Raw genomic sequence first — 23571 nt, 5'->3', positions numbered from 1 at the left:
GATTTTTCCATGAATTTAGGGTGAAAATGTATGAATTCCTCAGAATAAGATCTTCCAAATTCTATTTTTGTATCATGTAATATAATGTGAGTGTAGTGTTCATGTTCAAAGCAATTACAATAGTAACACATTTTATACTTCCGGATTGGGAATTCAGGAAACACAAGCTTGTATTTAGAGGCGACTAACGGGATCCGGTAGTCAGACTGGCTGACTTGGTTGACATATGTCACCGTATCCCATTTGCGTAGATCGGTGCCCATGCTGTTGATGACTTGATTGTTTGGTCCGGACTCGATTATTTACAGAGCGCAGTCAACAACGGCATTAAACAACACACAACGAACAAACAAGATGTGTCTTTATGCAAAAGTTGCACCAATTGCGATAAGCAGGCATTAGAATCGTCACATGGGAACTCATCTTACATGGTTGTGATTCAAAGAGACAATGTTGTGAATTTAGGGTTAGAATTGATCTTCAGGAACCAACGCTGGTGGTTAGAGGCAGTACCGGGACATGGGTTCATTTCACGTGTGCGTGTTCCTTCACTGAGCCAATACTGTTCACGCTGGTGGAGATATGTGATCCGAGATTGGACTGGTCTTGTAGTAAGACACGACTGACCGGATCGGATGGTCCCGATCGGTGACCTACAGTCCTTTGATTTCATTTGAGACCGATGAATTGCTCACTAACACAAAATCTAATAATTGCAACAAAACCAAATTTTGCACAGTCACGTTAAATCGACAGACCAACTCTGGTGATTTGTCTCAAATATGCGAGAAACAAGTGTGAAACTTAAATTTCACTACACGCGCTTGTTGTTCCACCCCAAGTGATCCCCCTCGTAAACAATAGCGAAAAGTGACAGCAAAATAATGATGGTTTGTTAAACAACATTTTTATTCGGGTGTCCAAAATTATGGGACAAATTATCAGAGTTGGTCTCTCGATTCCATGTGACTGTGCAATATTTGGTTTTGTTGCATTCATTAGATTTTGTGTTAGTGAGCAATTCATCGGCCTCAAGTAAAACCAAACGGACTGTAGTTGACACATATAATTGTATCCAAACTTCTTAGGTCGACACTCCCTTGATTTTTTACGAAGGCATTGTAAGTTACAGAATGTACCGTTATGTGATGTACAGTTATCATACTCATGTAATTTTTACCCATGAAAATCCGGTTTCGAAAGGTCTTCCTCAACCCGGTGTTTTGGGATCTCATGGAATCCGGTTCGTGCATGTCGACGTATACCACCTGCTTTTCATATGTTACAATAAAACAGCTAAAACCTACATTATAAGTACATGATATGATTCTCCTGCAAAAGTTGACAGATTTTACAGAAATATGTTACTGCTTTCGATCACTCCCCAACGTAGTACAAACCAAAGAAATTAGATGACGGAAACCGGTAGACATATGACATGTTGCTCACAGTTACAGACACGTGATCACCTTGCCTCAGTCTGACAGTCGCGGACAGATAACTCGTGACGAACCTCCCGCTGACTTCCGGTAATGTCTTCTTGGCCATGATGATGTATATGCTACCCAGGTTGGGCAGGTTTGTGTTGCTCCTCTTCATAACATGTACGACGTTGTCAGGTTGTCGGTGCCAGTGTTGGGATTTCAGTGTGAGGAGGGAGTAGATACGGTAGGTGCCGCGTCGTTTGATTTGGAGTGTCTTGTTGTCGTAGATGACGCTGTCATTTGTGTTGGCGGAACAGTGGGTTTCATCAGTCCATTCCAGCGATCCACCTGAAAAGCACGGTGAAGAAAATATACTGGACAAAATAAATTAGGGATATTGTATTTTCATGATTGATATTTAATCAGTGTGTCAATGAATAAATAGATCATTATTCATAATTTCAAAATTTACATATATCCCTAACTATTTTTGTCCAGTATATATGTGGAATTATCTGATATATTTATTGTCGTATAACGTATCAACGTATGTGACATCGCGCTATTTGTTATTAGCAATGTTATTAATCTGTACTATACGCATGGGCGAAAACAACTGATGCATAGGGGCGACATGTTTGTTTGTTAGGGCTGCACTCAGCATTATTCCAGCTATATGGCGGGGCGAGATGTAACTGCTCCACTTTGATGACAACGAAACAACATAGTTTACTGTCTGCCAGCTCACACATTGCTGGTGATGTAAAATGGAGTTACTATAGTACTTCTGAAGTCACGTGAATACACGTAGGTGGTGGGTGTGTGCGTGCGTACAAACGTGCATGCGTGCGTACGTGTGTTTGTGTTCCAGTCTAGACTAATGCTCTTTTTCAGTCGTGCCGCAATGTACCACGGATGTCAGACTCAGACGCAGTATACATACGTCGGGCCGATAATTCCTTGTTGTGTAAGACAAAATATTATGAATGTCAAGTTCTTCTGTATTGTATACACAACGTGTCTGGACTTTTCCTTGATCCTTTGTCAGGTGAATGATGAATGGGCAAAGAAAAACCAGAAACGTTGAGTAAACAAAAAAAGACTGACTGACTGACAGTTTGGTTTTACGCCGCTTTTAGCAATATTCCAGCAATATCACGGCGGGGGACACCAGAAATGGGCTTCACTCATTGTACCCATGTGGGGATTCGAACCCGGGTCTTCGGCGTGACGAGCCAACGCTTTAACCACTAGACTACCCCACCGCCCCAAACAAAAAAAGAAGAAGAAGTTGACATCCATAATAATTTGTCTTATACTTGAATATCAACTTTTATATGCTCTCAAGAACCTCCGTGTTGTATACTTCAAAGCAGAGCTCGAAGCAGGGTACGTGAACGCTTTTCGTTTCGTACGACGTGGTCGGGGATCGAACCGCTCACCTTCTGCTCTCTCAGAAGTATGATCCACTTAACCATACAGGCGATAGCAATCTATCCTCCTCAATGAGTTCCTGCGACAAACATGGTATGTAGTTGACTATTCCTCTTTGAATCCGTACCTTGTATGTGAATGAATCATGAATTAATTAATAGTCATTAGTTTTCTACTTACTCTTTTTCGATGCGTCCGAGTTCAGATACAGATGGGCTCCGGACTTACGAGTGAACACTAAACCGGCGCCCGGTTGTTGGGATTTGAATGCGTTGTTGGATTGGTCAGTGAACTGAATGAAAGAGCTAAGATACAGCCTGGGTTAGAATTGGTCTTCAGTAACCTAGGCTTGTAAGAGGCGACTAACGGGATCGGGTGGTCAGGCTTGCTGACTGGGTTGACACATGTCATCGTATCCCAGTTGTGAAGATCGATGCTCATGCTGTTGATCACTGGATTGTCTGGCCAAGACTCGATTATTTACAGACCGCTGCGCGGGAATATTGCTGAGTGTGGCGTTAAGTTTGATTCCCAACGTGGGTTTACTGCTTCCAAATTCGCGTCTGAGTGAGTTGTATTTTACGCCGTATTAACAATATTCCAGCAATATCACGACAAGGGATACTAGAAATGGGCTTCACACATTGTACACATGTGGGGATTCGAACCCGGGTCTTTTGCGTGACCACCAGGCTACCCCACCGCCCCTCGTCCACATGCAATTGATCGCTTTTTGTATGCTTCGTTGGTTTTCCCTTCAAGGATAACATAAACGTCATTTTCAACAACAGTGGTTTCCTTTGGCTCATGGTGCCTAAAATCCGTTGTTTAAAGCCGCACTCACCAATAGTCCAGCTATAAAGCAACGGTATGTATATTATTATCATATTCGATGTCAGGACCAGACAATCCAGTGATCAACAGCATGAGCATTGATGCTACATTTTCCTTTCGTAAGTAAACCACATTATTTGTTTGTTGTCGAACGTTGCACACTATACTGTACCAGACAATCCAGTGATTGACATCGCGAGCAGCAATCTATTAAAGACAGTTGGAACATGTTGCCATGCATCAACTAAATCTGTGAGCCTGACTTCCCGATCCTACTAATTGCATTTTTTAAAACAAAACTAGGTTGATGATGGCTTTTCGAAACCGGAATTTCACCACGGGGAAAGATGACATAAATATAATAACGGTACACCACAGTCTATTTATAGGTACATACCAAGCAACAAACAAAATGTCCTCATCAGTTGGTTTCAGTGTCACACGCTCATGAATGTGTTGCTATATCAGTTTCCATGTCAGTGATCATCTCAAAGTCTCCACGTGCATGATACAACGTTGAATCACTACTTTCTATCATTAATGAGTCATATACACTGCTAGTGCGATTATAACCAACGTTATTGGATGAGCGAACTTCCATATCAAGTGCAATAAACACTAAACATACACCGAAGTAAAAACATTTGGTTCACGGTGCTTAAAGTTTGTCGTTTAACGCCACACTCAGCACTATTCCAGCTATATGTCTTCGAACTCTATATACTCGAGTCTGGACCAGACAATCCAGTGATCAACAGCTTGATCTGCGCAGTTGGGATACGATGACATGTGTCAACCAAGTCAGCGAACCTGACCACCCGATCCCGTTAGTCGCCCCTTAAAACAAGCATGGGTTGCTGAAGACTAATTCTAACCTGGATCTTCACGGGTTGTCAGAATACAGAGGCTAAGTCACACGAGGTTCGCCCCGATTATATGTCAGTACCATAGCCATGCGCGTCTTTTTCAAAAAGGTGTTGAGCGTCTGACATCTGCATTACTCGGGACTTTCCTCCCACAAACAACGGAGCGACGGGTAGCCCAATAGGTCCAGCGTTCGCTCGTCACAGTGAAGTCCCCGGTTCGGTTCCCCACCTGGGTACAATATGCGAAGCCCATTTCTGCTGTCCCACCCCTTAATATTGCTGGCGTAAAACCATACTCACTCACTCACTCACTCACTTGTATGGTGCGGACAACTTAATACAGGCAGTTTTGATGTAAATTTTTTCATAGGCATTCTTCAAGTTGCTCCGTAAAACTATACTCACCTACTCACTCACTCTCACATAATTCCGACATGTCGATATCTAATTTGAATATACTCACTCACAAAACCATATACTCACTCACAAAACCATTACTCACTTACTCACCACGTTCACAGCTCTATCTAATCATCATCATGTGTGAATTAGCAATAGTTACGTTTAACTGGCTAGAATTCATGTTTGATATCTGCGGAAGGATATTGTCTACACATTGTTATTAGTTATATTTGCTATTAGTTGTCATTAGTTGTATTCGATCCTTATTACGAGGGTGGTGGGGTAGCCTAGTGGTTAAAGCGTTCGCTTGTCACGTCGAAGACCAGGGTTTGATCCCCCACATGGATACAATATGTGAAGCCCTTTTCTGGTGTCCCCCGCCGTGATATTGCTTGATTATTGCTAAAGGCGGCTTAAAACTAAACTCACTCATTTCCTTATACCAAGGACACACTACTAGCTCTGTGATCATGATCAAATTCCTTGGGTTACTTTGCTGAAAACAAATTTTCATTTTCTGCCCTTTAAACATTTTTAATAAATTTGCAACCTTTATCTTGAACTAATGATATAACAAATACCGAACTGCCCACAGTAATAAATGTGCTTAAAACAGAAATAACCAAAACTTACGAGATCCAGGAGCATCTGTCGACCCTGGACATTCTTCAGACAGCACAGATAAGACGAGTTGGGAGTGATTTGCACCAATAGATCCTCAAGGTCAGAAATGTTTCGCATGCCCGGATGTACTCCAATGTCCGTGCAGTCCGTGCAGAACGTGCTTCCATGAACTTCCGATTGTGACACCTGCACTGGCTGATCGTCTCTGGTGGCGTCCTTGAAGTGGTGACGGTACAAATAGAATAGAAAAGCCGCATTGGCAGATAACGACAGAACAAGAACAGTCGTAAAGATGACCCGTTTGGCAGAACAGAAGCTCCTTGGAATCGGCGGTGTTTCTCTCTGTGGTTGGAGATGTTCCACTGTCAGGTAACTGTCGTCTGAAGTGTCCGCCATCACTGAGATCGTGGTCACTGTTGCTGTATGTATTTCCTGCTACTAGATCCAACAGGGAAGATACAGCTATATTTTTGCCGGGTCAAGGACGTCTCCATCTCAGGCACAATGGTTTTAACGGGTAGTCTAGTGGTGACAGCGTTCTCCAGTTAAGCTAAACATACGGGTTTGAATTTCCGAATGTGTAGATTCTGTGAAACCCTTTGATCTCCGGATACCGTGTATGGTACGGTTGTGGGTGTGGGTGGCCACTCGCCGTCTTCCTATTCCTATTCAGGGCCTGTCACGTGCTCTGCCTGTCAAACGGTAACACTGAAAAAGGGAACACACCGTGTTTTTGGAACAGCAGAAGGTCCTTCCAATGTGGATCTCTAACACTCCCAATATCGACATACCAATGGCTCGCTCTCTCCCTCTTTTCAGATAATCTTCGCATTTCTATTTTGTTCGTTTCGAATTTGGCATATTAAAATTTATTCTCTTCTACGTAGTTCGTTATACGTATTTGCGTTAAGATATGCAGCAAGTGACCGGAGCCAAAACAGTTCTTTATACCCATCATTTCGCAACAAGCGTGTTCGTTACAAACGTAGTTCACTGCATAAGAAACTTTTCTACTTGAATTCGAAATCGAAAATTGGAAACATTTTAGGTGTCACCAGGGGCGGTGAAGTAGCCTGGTGGTTAAAGCGTCCGCTCGTCACGCTGAAGACCCGGGTTCGATTCCCCACATGGGTACAATGAGTGAAGCCAAATTCTGGTGTCCCCCGCCGTGATATTGCTGGAATATTGCTAAAAGCGTAAAACGTAACTCGATGAAACCAAAAATGATGATCAAAATAGCCGCATAATACTCACTGTGTAACGGTCTTTCCTCGTAGTCAAGCAAGATGGACACAGCGATTTTTAATCTGAATAATGGAATAGACATCTGTTGTGCTACACACAATATGCCGGTTTCACACTGGTTTAAGTATTTAAGTATTTAAATATTTCACATGAGAAGCTCGAAAATACATGCATGTTTTCACACCAGGAAGTGATCTGAACGTTAAACCGTGCTGACACATTGAGTGTGAACTTACTCATGGTATTACGATTTCCTGTGTGAGTCAACGTACTCCCCTATATACAGTCGAGCACGGATGTGTCGAACTCTGATAACTCGATATCTCGGTTGTCCCGATATAACATCTCGGTCCCGACAAAATCCTTCATAATTTATCATTGTTGAAGCTCTTTTAACTCGATACGGATGTCTCGAAGTTCGGATAACTCGATACTTTTTCTTGGTCTCATGAATATCGAGACAACGGTGCTCGACTGTATGTATTCAATTATATCTATATTATATAAATTTATTCATCATATATCTATACACTAAATATATATAACCGTATAATGACTGTATTATTGTACACTGGCATGGCAAGAAATGGAACTGGTGATTAGAACCAGTAACATATATGACCGCCTACCCAAGAAGCTTCATCACAGCTAGAACTGACATTTGTAGCCCTTTAGTCTGTTCTAATCACAAGGGATATGTATTTCAAATCACGAACTATGAAGAATCTTTTCAATATTGTCAGTTCTCATTTAATTGTTTTGTATTTTGTTTTGTTTTTGTTTTTGTTTTTTTTTATTCATGACATATAATATACATTGCTGGTTATGAAAAAAACAACATATAAACAAAATTATAAGCGTACAATCGCAAATCAAAAGTGCAATATTTTGTACCCTTTTTTTCAGACGGAAAGAATTTGAAAAGAGAAGGATAGCGGTATAGACACAGGGTGCAGAAAGGTTTTACTCACAAGGGAACAAAGAATTCCATTTCTGACGAAATTGTTCATCCTTTTCTCCGAAAATATGTTCTTCTAGTTTGAAATGGTATTTTATGAAATATATAAGCTGGTTGATATTTAATTCCGTAAAGTCATATCTTGTTTTGTTAATATATTTCTTGATAATGATAAACAGATGGTTAATAAGGACAGGTGCTTCCGGGTCTCCCAGCAGGAAATGTTCAACATTTATACTTATATTACAGCTAGTTTTGTACCGATACCACTCAAAAATGTTGAGAGAAGGTGTTTTGTTTTTTCACAGAAATAAAATAAATGTTCTAAAGTTTCTATTTCTTTGTTGCAGAGGGTACAGGCATTATCATCACTGATACCTATCTTACACAAAAATGACTTAGTTGTAACTATTCGATGAATCAGTTTATACTGAAAATTCCTGGCTTTATTTTCTATGGTAATTTTATTTATCAGTGCAAAACAGTCACAAAGATAGTCATCTGCTAGAGTAATATTAAGTTTGGTTTCCCATTTCCGCTGAAGATTATAGAGAGAGCTTCCTTGACTTTCACATAGCTGAGTATATATCACAGGACCAAAAACCTGATAGTAAACCATTGAAATAAACGTAAATACAGTAGGAAATACATGCCATGACCGGATTTACGTATGTTTTCAGATATTTCCTAACTTCGGGCATATATTTCATATGAATCTATACCTTTGAAACATATGCTCATCGTACATTTTCGTATGCACATGCACCTCGTTCATGTATGCCCTGACCGGATTGTCGGGGATTTCCAAACATGAATTGCAAAACAGATACCCCAGTAAATACATGATCATACAGTATTTCCAATGCATTCCTTTGAATTTCAATGGGTGCTGAAATTTCCGATCTCGTTCTAAGTTTCCTCGGGTTGGAAACATGTGAATTTACTTAGGTGGGGAAACACATGTAAATTTTCAAATTTGCAAATATTTACACACCTTAGATATTTATGTATCATACCGGATTTCAGGGGTAGGTATATGAACGGTTTATACACCTTCATCTTACCTGTACTCAAGCAAAATGATCAAATGTTTCCATCATGTGAATTACTTGGTTCATGTAATTTCATTTTCACACATTTTAGTACGTTTGAAATCAACGTTCACATGACCTCAATATTCTTATCACCAAAAGAGCCTGACAAAGAAAGCAGTATTACGCAAGTTCACACGCCTTATCAAGCTGCACTCGCTCTAGCTACCAGTATCAGTTACGCCTTGTCTGCGGTGTTGGCAAATCTTGTGAGGTGCATGTTTCGAGGGATTAAAAGGTTCAGTGGTGAACAAAGGGCGATGCGTTGCCCCTTTGTGCTCGCAAGTGTCCCTAGCTGTCCCAATAGAATAGCACTTTGTCGCTCTTGGAGCACAGCCAAATATGCTACACGTGACCACAGTGCCTGAACAATGTTATTTCTCCATTCGCCCAGCCTTTGCTGAAATAGCGCCATACATAAACTTAAAGTTGTCCACATTTGTTTCACTAACGCAAAAGTATACGATAATAAACAATGCCATATCAAATTATATATTCTGTGAGACATGAAATGAAAAATTGCTTTTATCGTGTAGCGATTATGACCGGATAGCACAGGCGAGTGCGTTCTCTGAGTATATCATAGGGGTGTTGGATCTTCGTGCCTGTTGTGAAATTCGTCTATATTGTCCTGTTTAAATTGACGATCCATAACTCAGATTGCGAGTAAATATCACGTAAATAATTGTAATGTCGCATTGCTGTAAATTTCCCTGTCGGAGAACTCATTCTCACAAGATATATATTCCCTTGTTTGGAGAAGATCTATGGCTATTACGCCCCAGTGTTGCTAAACATCTTGTAGGCCTTTAGTCTGATACAGACGCAGACGTCGCATGTTCAAGTTCAGATCTGACAGGGGCTGAAAATATCATTCCGACATGAACACAATATCTCAGTGTTTTCCTAAGTAAGTGGAGTGCTTTCTACAACATTGGAAATAACTGTATCGTTGTCCTTCTGATATTCCCGGGGCGATGGGGTAGCCTAGTGGTTAAAGCGTTCACTCGTCACGCCGAAGACCCGGGTTCGACTCACTCACTCACTCTGATATTCCCCCGAACGGAAGCTCTACCCATGTAGGGTACAATGTGTAATTTACAGAATTGTAGGGAATAGTCTTAAGACTTTTCTACTTTGACCACGATTCTTTGAACTTGTAACAGTCGTTGGAGATAACCAAAAGAGAAAATGGTAGTGCGCGATGTATCTGACGGACGTATATGGAGAACTTTCGAAGGACTTTATAAATACAATAATAGAAATACCGGTTATGTTTAAAACGTACCCTCAATCTGATAGCCAGAGGGATAATTGTGAAAGATCGCAGTATGTATCATCATAAACGGGCCAAGATAAAAGTACATGTCATTCATCCCCACATTATATCCCTTTAATAGACACGGGACATGGTTGTTACAGGTAGGGCAAACACTTTTTTCTAAAGGTATCTTCCGGTTTCACGCTACATACATGTGTTCAGATTATCGAGAAAACTAGCGACGCAAGTTCTCCTCCATCACACCAGAGACCATACAATCTATCATATGGCCTTTGATCACACATATAATTGTATAGATACCCAGTGTTTATTGATAGCGATGAAGCAGCTTATCAAAATTTACGGCCGACAGTATCATCTGCATTACTCTCACAGGGTTGTCATGGTAACGATAATTTGGCATACTATTTATTGTGTTATTCTTTAATCTGCGATTAGAATTTAAATCAGTTTTGACGTGAGCATGTTAAGAAAAGAGAAGCTGTAAAACGAAATGTATTGTGATCGAACCTATAGGCCTTTGTAAAAGCGAGTTTCAAGCCACCTACATAAAAAGCTGTTTTCATGATAAATATCTGCTAATCCTTGGCACGATTCCGACCATATCGTGGGCATGTGTTTGTGAATCATAATCAAATAGTGATGTTACAAGGCGTCCATGGCGCGTCAACAACACATGCAAACAGGGGCGTAGCTACCAATATAAATAACAGCTCGAGCTTACACATGATCTTTGCTAAAAAATAATTTGTCTTCTAATTCTTGCCAAAAATACCTACAAACACGTTCCATTTAAAAAGTGGAAATAACTCTTTGAATCATACTGACTACACTATTCTTTGATTAAAGAATTACATGTACAGTAAACAGGTTATTCTTCACATCATAACTTTCGGTGATGATTGTTTTTCCATCGACAAGTATGAGGATGTATTGTTACAATCATGATTATATGTGAATCATCACTGTAATGGAGTTGTTTATTTTTCATTTGTTTATCATTTATTTTAGTAAAAACACCAAATACTCGATGTATGGTATTGTATCAATGCAGCAGACATGTGTAAACTATGTCCAAACATATTTGTATATGAGGAAATCACATTTCAATTTCGACAATATTTTAAAGCCATTGAAATCATCAAAGGTCAAACGATAACTCTTCAAGTCTCATAAAAAATGAAAGTTGGGCAAGCCCTCAATACCACCTATAATATAAATCTTTGCAGCCCATAGGGCTTACATGAAAAATATGGCTTGCTACGCGCCTGGCAAACGCACGAGAATTGCAATACGGGCCTCTAAGCACTGATTCTCCGTGACCGTGAGACGCATGTGACTGAACGTATGTTGGGACGTCGTCTGTCATACAGACCCTGAAGCAAATATATCCAAGCCCACGCAAGTCTACAAAATGTGGCAAGTCTAGATTTCCACAGCTTCAGGAGAAAGTCTCAGGGCTCCTTTTCATTGTATTATATATTGTTTTATACTATGAACTTTGAACTCTGTAAAATATGTTCATATCAGAGACTAGTTGTTAATCTAGTTCTGACGGGTAGAAGACAAAAGACAAAATGGATACTAGTGCTGTTACTATTTATTAATTATATATAAACATTCGTCCTTGTCTCGGGATGAATGTTTATTTTCCACCAAATGTACATTCGGAGGATATCGAAATCTAGGTTAAGCTATTTGAATCATATTCGCAATTAAAACACCCAAACAATGGTTTGTTGTTCCAAATTTTGGTTTTCCATATCTTGTCCCAGTCTGTATCACAGTCACAGAACGATATTTTTCCTCTTCCGTCTCTAGCAAAAATCACTGCAGGGTTCGGGTTATGGAGTGCCATACCAAACACCCACAGCTGGCGGGACCAACATCTCCAGTAACATTTACATCTGCCAACGCTTAATTCGCAAGTGGTGAGACAATAAGCTAATGAGGCTAAGGGTTTGTGAAATATCTATGATGCCTTATATGAAGTCTATCATCTAAGCAAGTCTAGCTATGTATGGCGTTGTCACTGCTTGAAGAAAGACTCCTTTAGAATTTTATTTGGTAAATACATGTATTAGTATTTCCATCCTATTGGAAAATACATAGACTAACGCTTAGTGTCTGAATATATATAATTTTGATAGTGACAAACAAACCTATTTAAAATGAAAAGGAGCCCCAGGGAGACACGAGATTCAGTCCGGCCAGCCATGGCAGTTAGATATGTTTACTTTGTAACCCGACACCCAAAGTGAGTTAGGTTTCTTGCAGATGTTAACAGACCCTGGACCTGAGGAGATCTCGACTTGCTTCATTAAAGACTTTAGCATTGCAGAGAGGGCTTGGCAGTAAGGGAAATAATGTGGTTCAGGGACTGTGAGACAGACTAAGCAGTAAGGAAAATAATGTGGTTCAGGGACTATGGCAACCTACACTTCATTGTGACTATGATTAAAGCATCATTTTAAAACACAAGGGTTATTTCCTTTGCGTTAACTGACAGGCTTTCGGTGTCAAATTATTTGGAACTCCGGCCAAATGTGATGTTATGCTGTCTGGAAATATGGCCTTTTTGCAATGCTTTTGTTGCACATAATGATAAGTGATTGTTGTACGTATGATGTTTTTGAAGGATAATCTCAGCTGACTAATACTTTGCACGTGTTTCCCCCCACTCTTTCCATACCCGTAAAAGTTAATTTTCCATATATATGTCTGTAAGAAAATACTGTAAAGTAATGGGATGGCTGAATTTGGCCACCTGAGGTAGTGACCACAGCACTCTGGTTATACTGCATTCAGAGAGGGCAGAGCTTGGCAAGATGCCAATAAATATGCTTGTCATTTAAATCTTTATCTGATGTTTGTGGAATGTGATTTTATAATTGAAGATGCTTCCTGCAGAGGTAGCCCCAATATAGATGTTGTTAATCTGTGAATCTTCCAAATTACTTCGTCTCTCTTTTTCAATTGAAATTAAGATCTTTGCCTTATATCAAAATAATATAGTTTCAGTCTTAATGTGCCTATGTCGGGAATCAAACACCGGTTTTTGACCTGACAGGCGAACGCTTTAACCACGAGCGTACCCCATGCATCATTCCTTGATACTGTTAAAGATTATACATTGGTACATTTATCATACATTCAAGATTGAACCCAGTTTTGTCACCATATATCCTTCAGTTTTTATGTTAGTGATCTGCACACTGATAATTCAAAAAGAGAAATATAAATAATGATTGTTTGCGATCTTTCTCCAATTTAGTTTTCCATTGATCTAGTAATTTTCAATTTCTATTTCCTGGAAATTCTGTACGAAGGTACTTTTAACAGTTTCACCCAATAACAGTAAAGCATACAGATAATACGTTTCGGTACTTTGATAGAATAAAAAGTACACATTATATTTCATGATATTGAGATACCAAAATGATTAACATAATTACATAATGTATAACAAATTAGACAGCAAAAAGCAAAAGCAAAAAAGAAAACGCATGAGCAACATAAATGCTGGCAGGTTGTAAGATTTCAATAATTATCGAAACTGCTTAGTTATGAGCTAGTTGCAATCACTACAATTTTCTATAGTCTACCCAAGAGATGGAAACAAAATAGGTCTATTATGAAAATTATGAGCTAATTGCAATCACTGCAATTTTCTATAGTCTACCCAAGAGATGGAAACAAAATATGCCTACAGTATATTCCGTCGGGTAACTGAAATTTGAGAAAGCGTCCGTAATACCTGTATTCCGAACCAAAAAGAGGTCATACCAAGTATGTGCATGTTCACACATTTACAACAGTAATTTACACCGGGAATCCTTAATACATTGTAATCATCTTTTTGAAAGTATAGATCAGGAAATTTGTTCAGTTATGATCAGTCGGATAACTCATACAAGTGAGCACTAAAATTAGGGACCTACCGGTTCATGTCTGTGTGAACACATCTGTCTGTGTTTAATTGTAATTAGCAGTGTCTCCTTGTATAGCATATATAAGAAGTGTACCTAAGGTCAGTTATATAAACTGTCATGTAATTTCCATTACAAAAAGTATAAACGATATTACCTACTGGTCAGAAAGACTTATCAGTACCCCAACACCGACCCACCGCCAACACCCCACCCTAGACCTACCCCATGCCACACCCTCTCCCTCGCACACACACTAACACACACACACACACACACACACACACACACACACACACACACACACACACACACACACACACACACACACACACACACACACAACACATACACACACACACACACTCCCTAACATACATATCGCTCTGGCCCATAGACCCGATATTTGAACCTTTTAAACAGACACCATGTGTATGTCAAGAAAGACACGCACGTTATTAGTGGTGCTCAGTCATGGGTATCACTTCACCATGTGTTTCTAATTGGCTCAGTACATTATGGCGTGCTCGGACGCGCTAACGAACCCTATGTGACAGTTACATTACAGAACCATTGAAATACATGTTAAAGTAGTGCTAATCTTGTAACACTATATTTACTCATTTCCAACCATTTACACATGTACTAAATATATGACAAATCTAACCCTGGTCATACGAGATTTCAAGGGTATTGAAATGCATGTCCTACTATCACAGCATTTACATATGTTACACATGTTAGGAAACACATGAAAACAATGGCCAGATTTACACACCTGTGAAATACATGTAAATGCAGAGTTGAATGTTGGTTAATTTTAACACCCCTTTAAACGTGTGTAAATCTGACGGCCAGATGATACGTAGATTTCAAACGTTGTTCATATGGCCGCCGGATGAAACGAATATTTCCTGGCGTTAGTAAATTTGGGTAATACAGTCATTTTGTGTGGTGTATGAATTTACAGTTAGCTGACTTGAGTATTTGTGTGAGAGTATTACACTGAGTGTTTACTGATTCTCTCTTTTGATTTGTGTCTCTGATGGCATTGATCCAGTGTTTGGGTATATATTTAAAAAATCTGAAATAAAGGAGATATGTTTCTTTAAGGTTAAATTCTTCTTTAAGCGTATCATAGGACTTGAACTCACCGTTGTTCGAGACAATGTCTTTCATATATTTCATGCCTTTTTTTATCCATGAGACGAACAACCCAATATCGGTAACAGGTACAAAATTAAGAAGTGGCAAGCACATAAAATCTTCAACACTTTCACTAATTTTAGAATGGATACATGCATAGCATGAAACAACATCTTTCCAAAAGTATTTTTTTATATTTTTGGAGTAGGATTGTATTTTTTCCACTTGAAAGTTGAATAGATTAATGTCACCAAAAGGTGATAATGTCTCAAATGCTAGGTGCTGCCACAACCCCTTTGATGTCAGTAATCTCCTTATCCATTTGATTTTCATGTACTTGCAGAATGATATAACATCGATCATTTTTAAGCCACCCTTACAGTAGTCGTTTATCAACATTTTCCTTTGGATTTTATCACGCTTCCCACCCCAAATAAACGTAAAAAGTATAGTGTTCAAACGTTTGAAAAAGAGTTTAGAAGGATTAGGGAGGGCGATGAACAAGTGTGTAAAAAGGGGGATAATTTGAGTTTTAATTATCGTTAATCAAAGTTAATGATCTATTTGACCACGAGAATAATATTTTTCTAATTTTTGAAAACTGCGGTTCGAAATTTAATGTAATCATTTCTTCTAAATTGGTTGAAAAAATTATTCCCAGGATTTTAAATGGTTCTTTGGACCAACGAAGAGGTATATATGGGCAAAGTTGTTCATTTGTGTCTCGTTTGGACCCTATCCAGACAGCTATAGTTTTATCACAGTTTAAATTTAGACCAGATACTATTGCAAATGTTTTAATAATATGAATTAGCTCTGACAGTCCTCGTTCAGATCCATCTAAAGTGAAATTAATATCGTCTGCGTATTGGAAGATGAGATATTCTATTTCTTTTATAGTAATACCATTGATATGCTTATTAGATTTAATAGCAATAGTCAATAGTTCGACACATGTTACAAAGAGATATGGCGCTACTGGGTCTCCTTGACGACATCCGCGTCCTAAGGAAAAGAAGTTCGACAACGAACCCGATAAAATTGAGGCACTACAGCTATTACGCTGAAAGAGTTTAATCCAATTTCTAAGTACCGGGCCAAAATTAAATACTTCCAGTACCTTGTCAATAAAGTCCCATTCGATAGTATCGAATGCCTTCTCAAAATCTATTGCAACTAAAAGACCAGGTAGTTTATATTCTTCACAATAATTCATTAAGTCATATAATATTCGAGTATTTTCTCCTAGAAATCCATTTTTTAAGAAGCCTGTTTGAGTTTCACTTATTATCTCAGGAAGGACTTCTTTCAAGATGCAATTTTGTAATCTACATTTAGAAGACTTATAGGTCGCCATTTTTTTAAGTATCGCCTATCACGAGAGTCTTTAGGCAAACACGTTATGATACCTTGTCGTTGAAAGTCTGACAACATTCCAGATTCGTACGCATATGTAATGGATCGCCAGAGAAATACACCTATGTCTTTCCAGAAAAATTTATAAAACTCTGCTGTGAAACCATCCGATCCAGGACTCTTTCGATTCTTCATACTATTTAAGGCTCGTGTACATTCATCTAGCGTAAGTGTATTTTCACAAGATTCGCGTTGATCATTTGATAATTTCTGGTCATAATTTTTCGTAAAAACATCTAGGTAATCTTGCCAATCTTTTGCGTGTTTACTTGTGTATAGATTGCAATAATATTCTGAACATTCTCTCAATATGTCTTCCTTTTCCGTCAGAATTTCATTTTCTGTTATTATTTCATTCATGTTCTTATTTATATAGTTTCTCTTTTCTAAGTTCATAAAATATTCAGTATTCTTCTCTCCCTCTTCATACCATTTGGCCTTCTCCTAAATATGATTCCTTTTATTTTTGCTGTCCTAATAGTTTCGAGTCTTTCTTTTTTTAAACACAATTTTGTATGATCATCACTACTTAATATTTGGGATCTAGCCTCCATTTCATAGATTTCACCTTCCAGCGTCTTTTCTTCTTTTTCAGTTTGTTTTTTTTCATTTTAATTGAATATTCAGTTGTCTTAGTTCTTATCTTCATTTTTAATATTTCGAAAAATACTTGATCGTTTACTGATAATTCAATACCTTCTAAATTGTCGATGTTTCCGGTAATACAATATTCGTCACTATTTCCCGTATCGTTTGCTTGACTTGTGTTACATAATCATTGTCATACAATAAAGATGGGTTGAACTTCCAGTAACCCGGTCCACGTTCTACTGGACTAAGGGCAAGTTCTAAGGAAATAATAGAATGATCTGATCTGTAACTTACATCTATAGAAGTACGTTTAACTAGGGACATGAGCTCTTCAGAGACGAGGAAATAATCGAGCCTACTCTGTTTTACTCCATTCCTTTGACGCCATGTGTACTGCTGTTTATCAGGATTGAAAATTCTCCACGGGTCAACTAAGCCTAGTTTTGTTTTTATGTCGACAGTTTTCATATATGCTTCAGGATTATTTCTATGTTTTAAATTATAAGTGTCCAAATTATAATCCTGAACTACATTCCAGTCACCGCCCCAAATAATCGCTCCAGGTAATTGTTCTAATTCATTGGCAGGATCTTGAAAGAATTCAGGATTATCCTTATTTGGTCCATAGATATTTGTAATTAAGAACCGAATACTTTCTATTGTCATATCCAGTATGATAAAACGTCCATTTTCGTCCAAAATGATTTCATGCACTTCATATTCAAAGTTATTTTTAATCAGTATTAATGTCCCTGCACTATTACTGGTTCCATGTGAGAAGTAACATCTGTAGCCCCATTCGGCTGCCCATGTCTGTTCATTTTCTAAAGTACTATGAGATTCTTGAATATGTTCAGAATAGCATTATTTTACCCAAAATCTTTCGTCTTAATGTAAAAGTTTTCGTTTACGAGGGCGTTATCCATTTCCATTGGTGGCTTAGGTCACGTGTCTCATTTTGACCAATCACGACCCTTATAAGCAGACTGTAGTGAAAAAGCGTCGTTAGAAACCAATCTTTATCCAATAAAATCGCTTCTTACAAATGTGAAAATACTCTCGGCAAGAGTACAGTGATATTGTTGATGTTCAGAGCTTTCGTACGATACCCTCCATCAAACGATTCGTCTCTACGTAAGTGACACGTGCCACTCACTAATTAACAAGAAACTGATTGACACTTCCCGTTTCTGAATAATCTCGGTAGTCAATACCCGCGAATCAACAAAATGTACACATTTGCCTGTTTTTACAGTCAAACTGCCCACTACATGTATTAATGACTCTATGTAAGTGGTAAGTACCACTCACTGATTAAAAAGATACTGATTAGCACTTCCCGTTTCTGAATAATCTCGAGAGTCACAGCGAATTGTGCTGTTACATCATTTGGACCTAATTGCATCAAAGGGTTACGCTGTCTTTCATGTGCCGGTTTTTACAGATTCGTTTTCATAACAACTTGTTCGTTGGGACTGAAAAACAATGCTGACATCCTGAATAGACAGATGCCGATGTTTACAGATGTTTCTAATTGATAATTACATGCATGTCTGCCGGGACTGAAACTTTGTGCCGATGTAGACAGAGTGCCGGTGTTTACAGAGGCCGGTATTGACAGAGTCCACTGTAAATATTATAGATGATTTCCTATTTCGTACGAAATTAAAAATATCTCTACGTTTTATGCTGTCCGACTGGAGGCCCCTGGCATTCATAGATAAAATACACAAATTACTCATGTCTTATTTTTAATAAGTGAGTAGAACTGAGTGAGTGTGCGAGAGAGAGTAAGAGAGAGAGAGAGAGAGGGGAGCGGGAGGGGTAGTTTGACAGAGAGGAGTAAAGAGAGAGAGGAGGTGGGGAAGGGGGTAGTAGGCAGAGAGGGAGTAAAAATAAAATAAGAATGATTGGTAATCCCTTTGACATTTGCCCAATTTACACAACATACTTTTACATCTTAATCAGCATATATCAGTAACTTATCATGAACTACCTTCATATTAGTGGTAAAAAAAAGTCACAAATAAGATAATGAACGGTATCTAACACTTTGTCGTTGAAGTCTGTTGAGTCTATCACCAGTTACTGATTCTCGTCACAGGAGGGAATGAACAGATGATCATGGAACACATTTGGTTGTATACCGCCAATAAGCTGTCTCTTCCTACGCTGTCCATGTGGGGCAGTATGGGTATCCAATGTAAACAAAGAGTCCCTAGAACTAAAAAACTAAAGGGAGTTTAGTTCAGGCTATATTCGACAACACAAGTAAAAAGATCGGTTAAATTCGACCTCGCGCGCAATGTTCTTGGGGCGCGTTTAACAGTTACGTTATCCTTACGTAACACCGATGTATTGTCCACTATGTTAAATGAAACGATACAGTCAATCACTTTCGGTTTATAACCTTGTCAATGTCGTCGCAGGGGTTAAACTTGAACCTTTTGCCCGTCGTGGTTGTCGTTGCGTAAACCCGCCCGTTGAAATACCAAGCACTTTCAATCCCAGCGTGACTCTTGAGTCTGTTTATGAGGACAACGTTAGTTTTAGTAACATCATCGGCTAACTTCGACTCCGACTTCTCCCGAATCTGTTTCCTCAAGCGAATAACTTGGCCTTTTGCCTCTGAAGATGTGAATTTTATTAACACCGGTTTTGTAATTGACTTGTTGGCATGGTCAATTCTATGAATAGCCAATATATCATCCTGGTTTACATCAAAGTTTGCTTTACTTTTCATCAATTCCGTGAATCTTTTTCACACATCTTCACCTTCAGATTCGGGTAAATTGAACACTTTGATATTGTTCTTTCTGGAGAATTGCTCGTTTTGATTACTCTGTCTAAAAGCTTCGTTTGCACGAGAAGCTACTTCAGCAAATTTCGATTCCATTTCATCCATTTGCGTTTGTTTTTTTTCTAAGTCTTTTCGGAGCTTTTCGTTTTCGTTCTTTAAGACCATCATATCAGTTTTAACCTCGTCTATGCCCACTTTGGAGATCACAGTTTCCGTAATTTCGTCTTTCAACTGCTCTCTTAATGAGTCAAAGTATTCGTCGACCACCGACTTCATTAGTTGTTTTATGTCATTTTTCGTAGGCATTTCTGATAAAAGATGACGAAATTCCTGCATATCTGCATTAATTTCTGTCAAATCTGGTTTTTGCTTAGGTGGCATTGTTAATGAATAAATTGCAAAGAAGACAACACACCTGTAGCACGCACTGCACGGTATCTTTCACCTCTGACCCGTCGGATGGGATTTACACGTGGTTAAAGTTTTCCTTTCAAAAACACAGTTTCTGACCAAAAAAATCACAAAAGCTCACATCAGTAGTGTCAGTAGCTTATGCACTTACTTCTCAGTCCATTTGGTTCTTAGGAAGGGCACTCCAAATAATAACTTTGGGCTTTTTGTGAGAGTTGTGATTTCCCGCGTCTGCACATAGCCAGCCAAGGGAGACAATCTTCTCATTTAATTGTTGCATTTTTAAAAGAAATAGATTTGTTAAATGATTTGTAAATAGATACATATTTTATTATTGGTAGTTTGAATTAGTCGCTGGGATTGTAAGTGGCTCTGCTCTCAAAGGGGGTTGAAGTAGTGTAAAATTATTGTCCTCCTGAGAGGCTACGTAAGTCCCAGATCATTTCAAGTCATTTTAAGTCTACCAGGTTTTTAATCGTAGTATTTTGTGTTTTTAATGTATGGATAAATCTCAGCATAAACGCCAACGGCTGAAGGGATGGTGTAAATCCAGCTGGGGTCCATGCATGTAGCAAAAGTAATGTAAGTCCCCATGGTCCCTAGTATGGTAATCTACTTTCAGTTGTTGGCGATCAATAGCCCATTTTAATATTGTATTGTCCAAATATAATGTTTCTACTTTTACAGATATATGCTAGCTAGTTTTACCTCACTTGTGACAACCTAGTAATTTTACTGTCCTTCGTTGACAGGGTTTTATATATTATTTGTATGTATTATGAATTTGGAACTGGTCACGATATGGCTGAAATATTGCCGATGTGACTTTGAATCTTAACTCACTCACTCACTCACTTTAGTCTGTTCTCTCACTCACACACACACACGCACGCACAAACACACAAACAAACACACACACGTGACATGTTTGTGGACACGTTTATTGTTGTATCTGTGTCCCCATGATCGAAAATTTGTTTCTTCTCGAAAAGAACTTCCGATGTCCCGTATGTGTCCAATTGGGAAGCCAGTATATTTTCATTCACTCGCTTTCACCTGTCATAATCCACAAATATTCGCTCGTTTCACAAAACTGGTATTGTCATAACTGCATGTGGGGTGTCATGTGTCCATATTACAGTTACCTACTCGTATTACCGTCACACGGGGTCAGGGAAGATGAAAGCCATGACTACATTGGCAACTAACAGAACAGCGCGAAAAGCGAGATGCACGTGTGTAAACGGGTTCTCAACAAACGTTTGAGCTGGCGAGATGACACGTACCCCAGCTGCACAGGCAATGCGCTGTATATACTTAGTAATTCCATACTTGATTCACCCCTTGTCATTTTCATCTTTGAAAAAAATCACAGACTTTGTGAATTATAGACCTTTTTATTTTTGTGACACAAATTGTGCAATTGGTCTGTTTGTTTTGTGTTAGATTGCAATTAATCGGTATCATTTTGTCTCAAACGGAGTGTAAGCAATCGCCTGGTCCGTCGTGGTTGCCATGTCAAGAGTGAGAGTTCGGACGACCGTGACTCATATCAACATCACATTCCTGTAATGGCGCACATTCATGCAAATGCTTCGATTGCTCGTTTGATGGTTGCTTGACGCTGCTCTCAACAATATTCCAGCTAAACTGAGGTACAAAAGAAAGTACACACCTGGTGTTTTGGGATTATTTGAAAGTGTTGGGTTTTTAACTGTCAACTTCGGTACGATATCTGTGGTGCTTTGGCAACATATTAGGAATGTCTGTGACTTATATATCACTGTAAAAACTGAAAACATTTACGTCGCTTTATGGAAAGTAATCCAAAACCACCAGGTGTGTACTTTCTTTTGTACGTCAGTTCATATGGCGGCGATCTGTAAATATTCGAGTCTGGACCAAACAATCTAGTGATCAACAGGATGAGTATCGACCTACGCAATTTGGATGCCTCTTACGACAAGCACGGGTTGATGAAGCGCAATTCTAACCTGGATCTTCACGGGTCCATTCATGCAGAAAGTAACGCAACCCGCTTCAGGTTTCATTCGAGCCTGACTTTGATCAAATGGCTTAATACCTCAATGTGATTGGCTTAATTATGCCATCAGACTTTGACCTCATGCCAATATCGTGCCTGACAATTTCCAGAACCCACATGACCAATTCAGCGTCTCTATCACCTTACTCTCACGATAGATTCCTAGTGTTTTATACGTTAACACGCACCTTTCCGTCGCCCGTGACGTCATGGCGATTGTTGAATATCATTATGACGATAACCTTTGCATGGGTGAGTCAGTGCGTATGGTTTTGCGCCGTCTTTAGCAAATTGTCTTGCAATATGGACTTCAAACATTGTACCCATGTGGGAAGTCGAACCCAGGTCTGTAAGCGAACGCAGTAACCACTACCCAACCATTGTTTTAAGTCAAGGGGCTTGTGATGCTTTTTATAACCTTATAACAGTTTTTCGAGTTTTACTTTTCTGTATGCAGCATCTCTCCATTCCGCAATACGCAAGCATCCGCCAGTGTGTATGTTTGTCTGAATAATCACCTATCGCCACTTGCAGTTGTTTCCTTGTTTCGCTAAGAATAAGTCCAGGAAGTCAATTTGAAGTGATATGCTTTTATTGATAAAACCTTTTTAGCTTCAGTCATATGCAGTACATAATCACCCGATTTTATAGTGTCTACATAACATCTGTACAATTTAATTAAAACGCAAGAATGCGAAACAAAACAAAATGACTATTTCAAAATAGAATGTTTGGTTCCCAAAAATGTGCTTCTTCCTGAGAGTACGGGTTCGAATCCCGGACGGGACTCAACCTAACAAATTAAAAATACTGGTTTCTGTACTTTACGGAGAAAGTATGACATGTTGCATTTGACCAAATTCTAAATGGCGTTGTGTATTCATGCTTTGGAGAGTTACCTAGCTACAGCAAACTTCACATCACTACATGCATCTGATCTGGTAAATCTGAACATTTGTTTAAATGGCCTGTTTGTCCATAAAATGATATTTATTTTTAGAATATTCTTACACACACACACACACACACACACACACACACACACACACACACACACACACACACACACACACA

The 23571-nt window shown here is 38.9% G+C and overlaps 1 protein-coding gene and 1 long non-coding RNA gene across 2 annotated transcripts; one reads left to right on the top strand and one right to left on the bottom strand.

Annotated features, from left to right (window-relative positions):
• Positions 1-344: 344 nt before the first annotated feature.
• On the bottom strand, positions 345-6983 carry LOC124268961. Its single transcript, XM_046703984.1, has 4 exons — positions 6839-6983; positions 5594-6292; positions 3039-3150; positions 345-1772 (listed from the first exon to the last, which is right to left on the bottom strand). Exons 2-4 carry the CDS (start codon positions 5978-5980, stop codon positions 1378-1380), a joined length of 894 nt encoding a protein of 297 aa, XP_046559940.1. The 5' UTR covers positions 5981-6292; positions 6839-6983; the 3' UTR covers positions 345-1377.
• Positions 6984-8180: 1197 nt separating this feature from the next.
• Positions 8181-18115, top strand: LOC124268960. The gene is made up of 3 exons (XR_006896385.1): positions 8181-8311; positions 11691-11696; positions 18105-18115. It is a non-coding gene; the product is annotated as an uncharacterized LOC124268960 (long non-coding RNA).
• Positions 18116-23571: the final 5456 nt, after the last annotated feature.

The sequence above is a fragment of the Haliotis rubra genome, unplaced genomic scaffold, assembly GCF_003918875.1.
Source record: "Haliotis rubra isolate DU_JTF1 unplaced genomic scaffold, ASM391887v1 Scf1408, whole genome shotgun sequence".
NCBI classification, from domain to species: domain Eukaryota; kingdom Metazoa; phylum Mollusca; class Gastropoda; order Lepetellida; family Haliotidae; genus Haliotis; species Haliotis rubra.
This window is presented reverse-complemented; position numbering and strand designations above follow the sequence as displayed.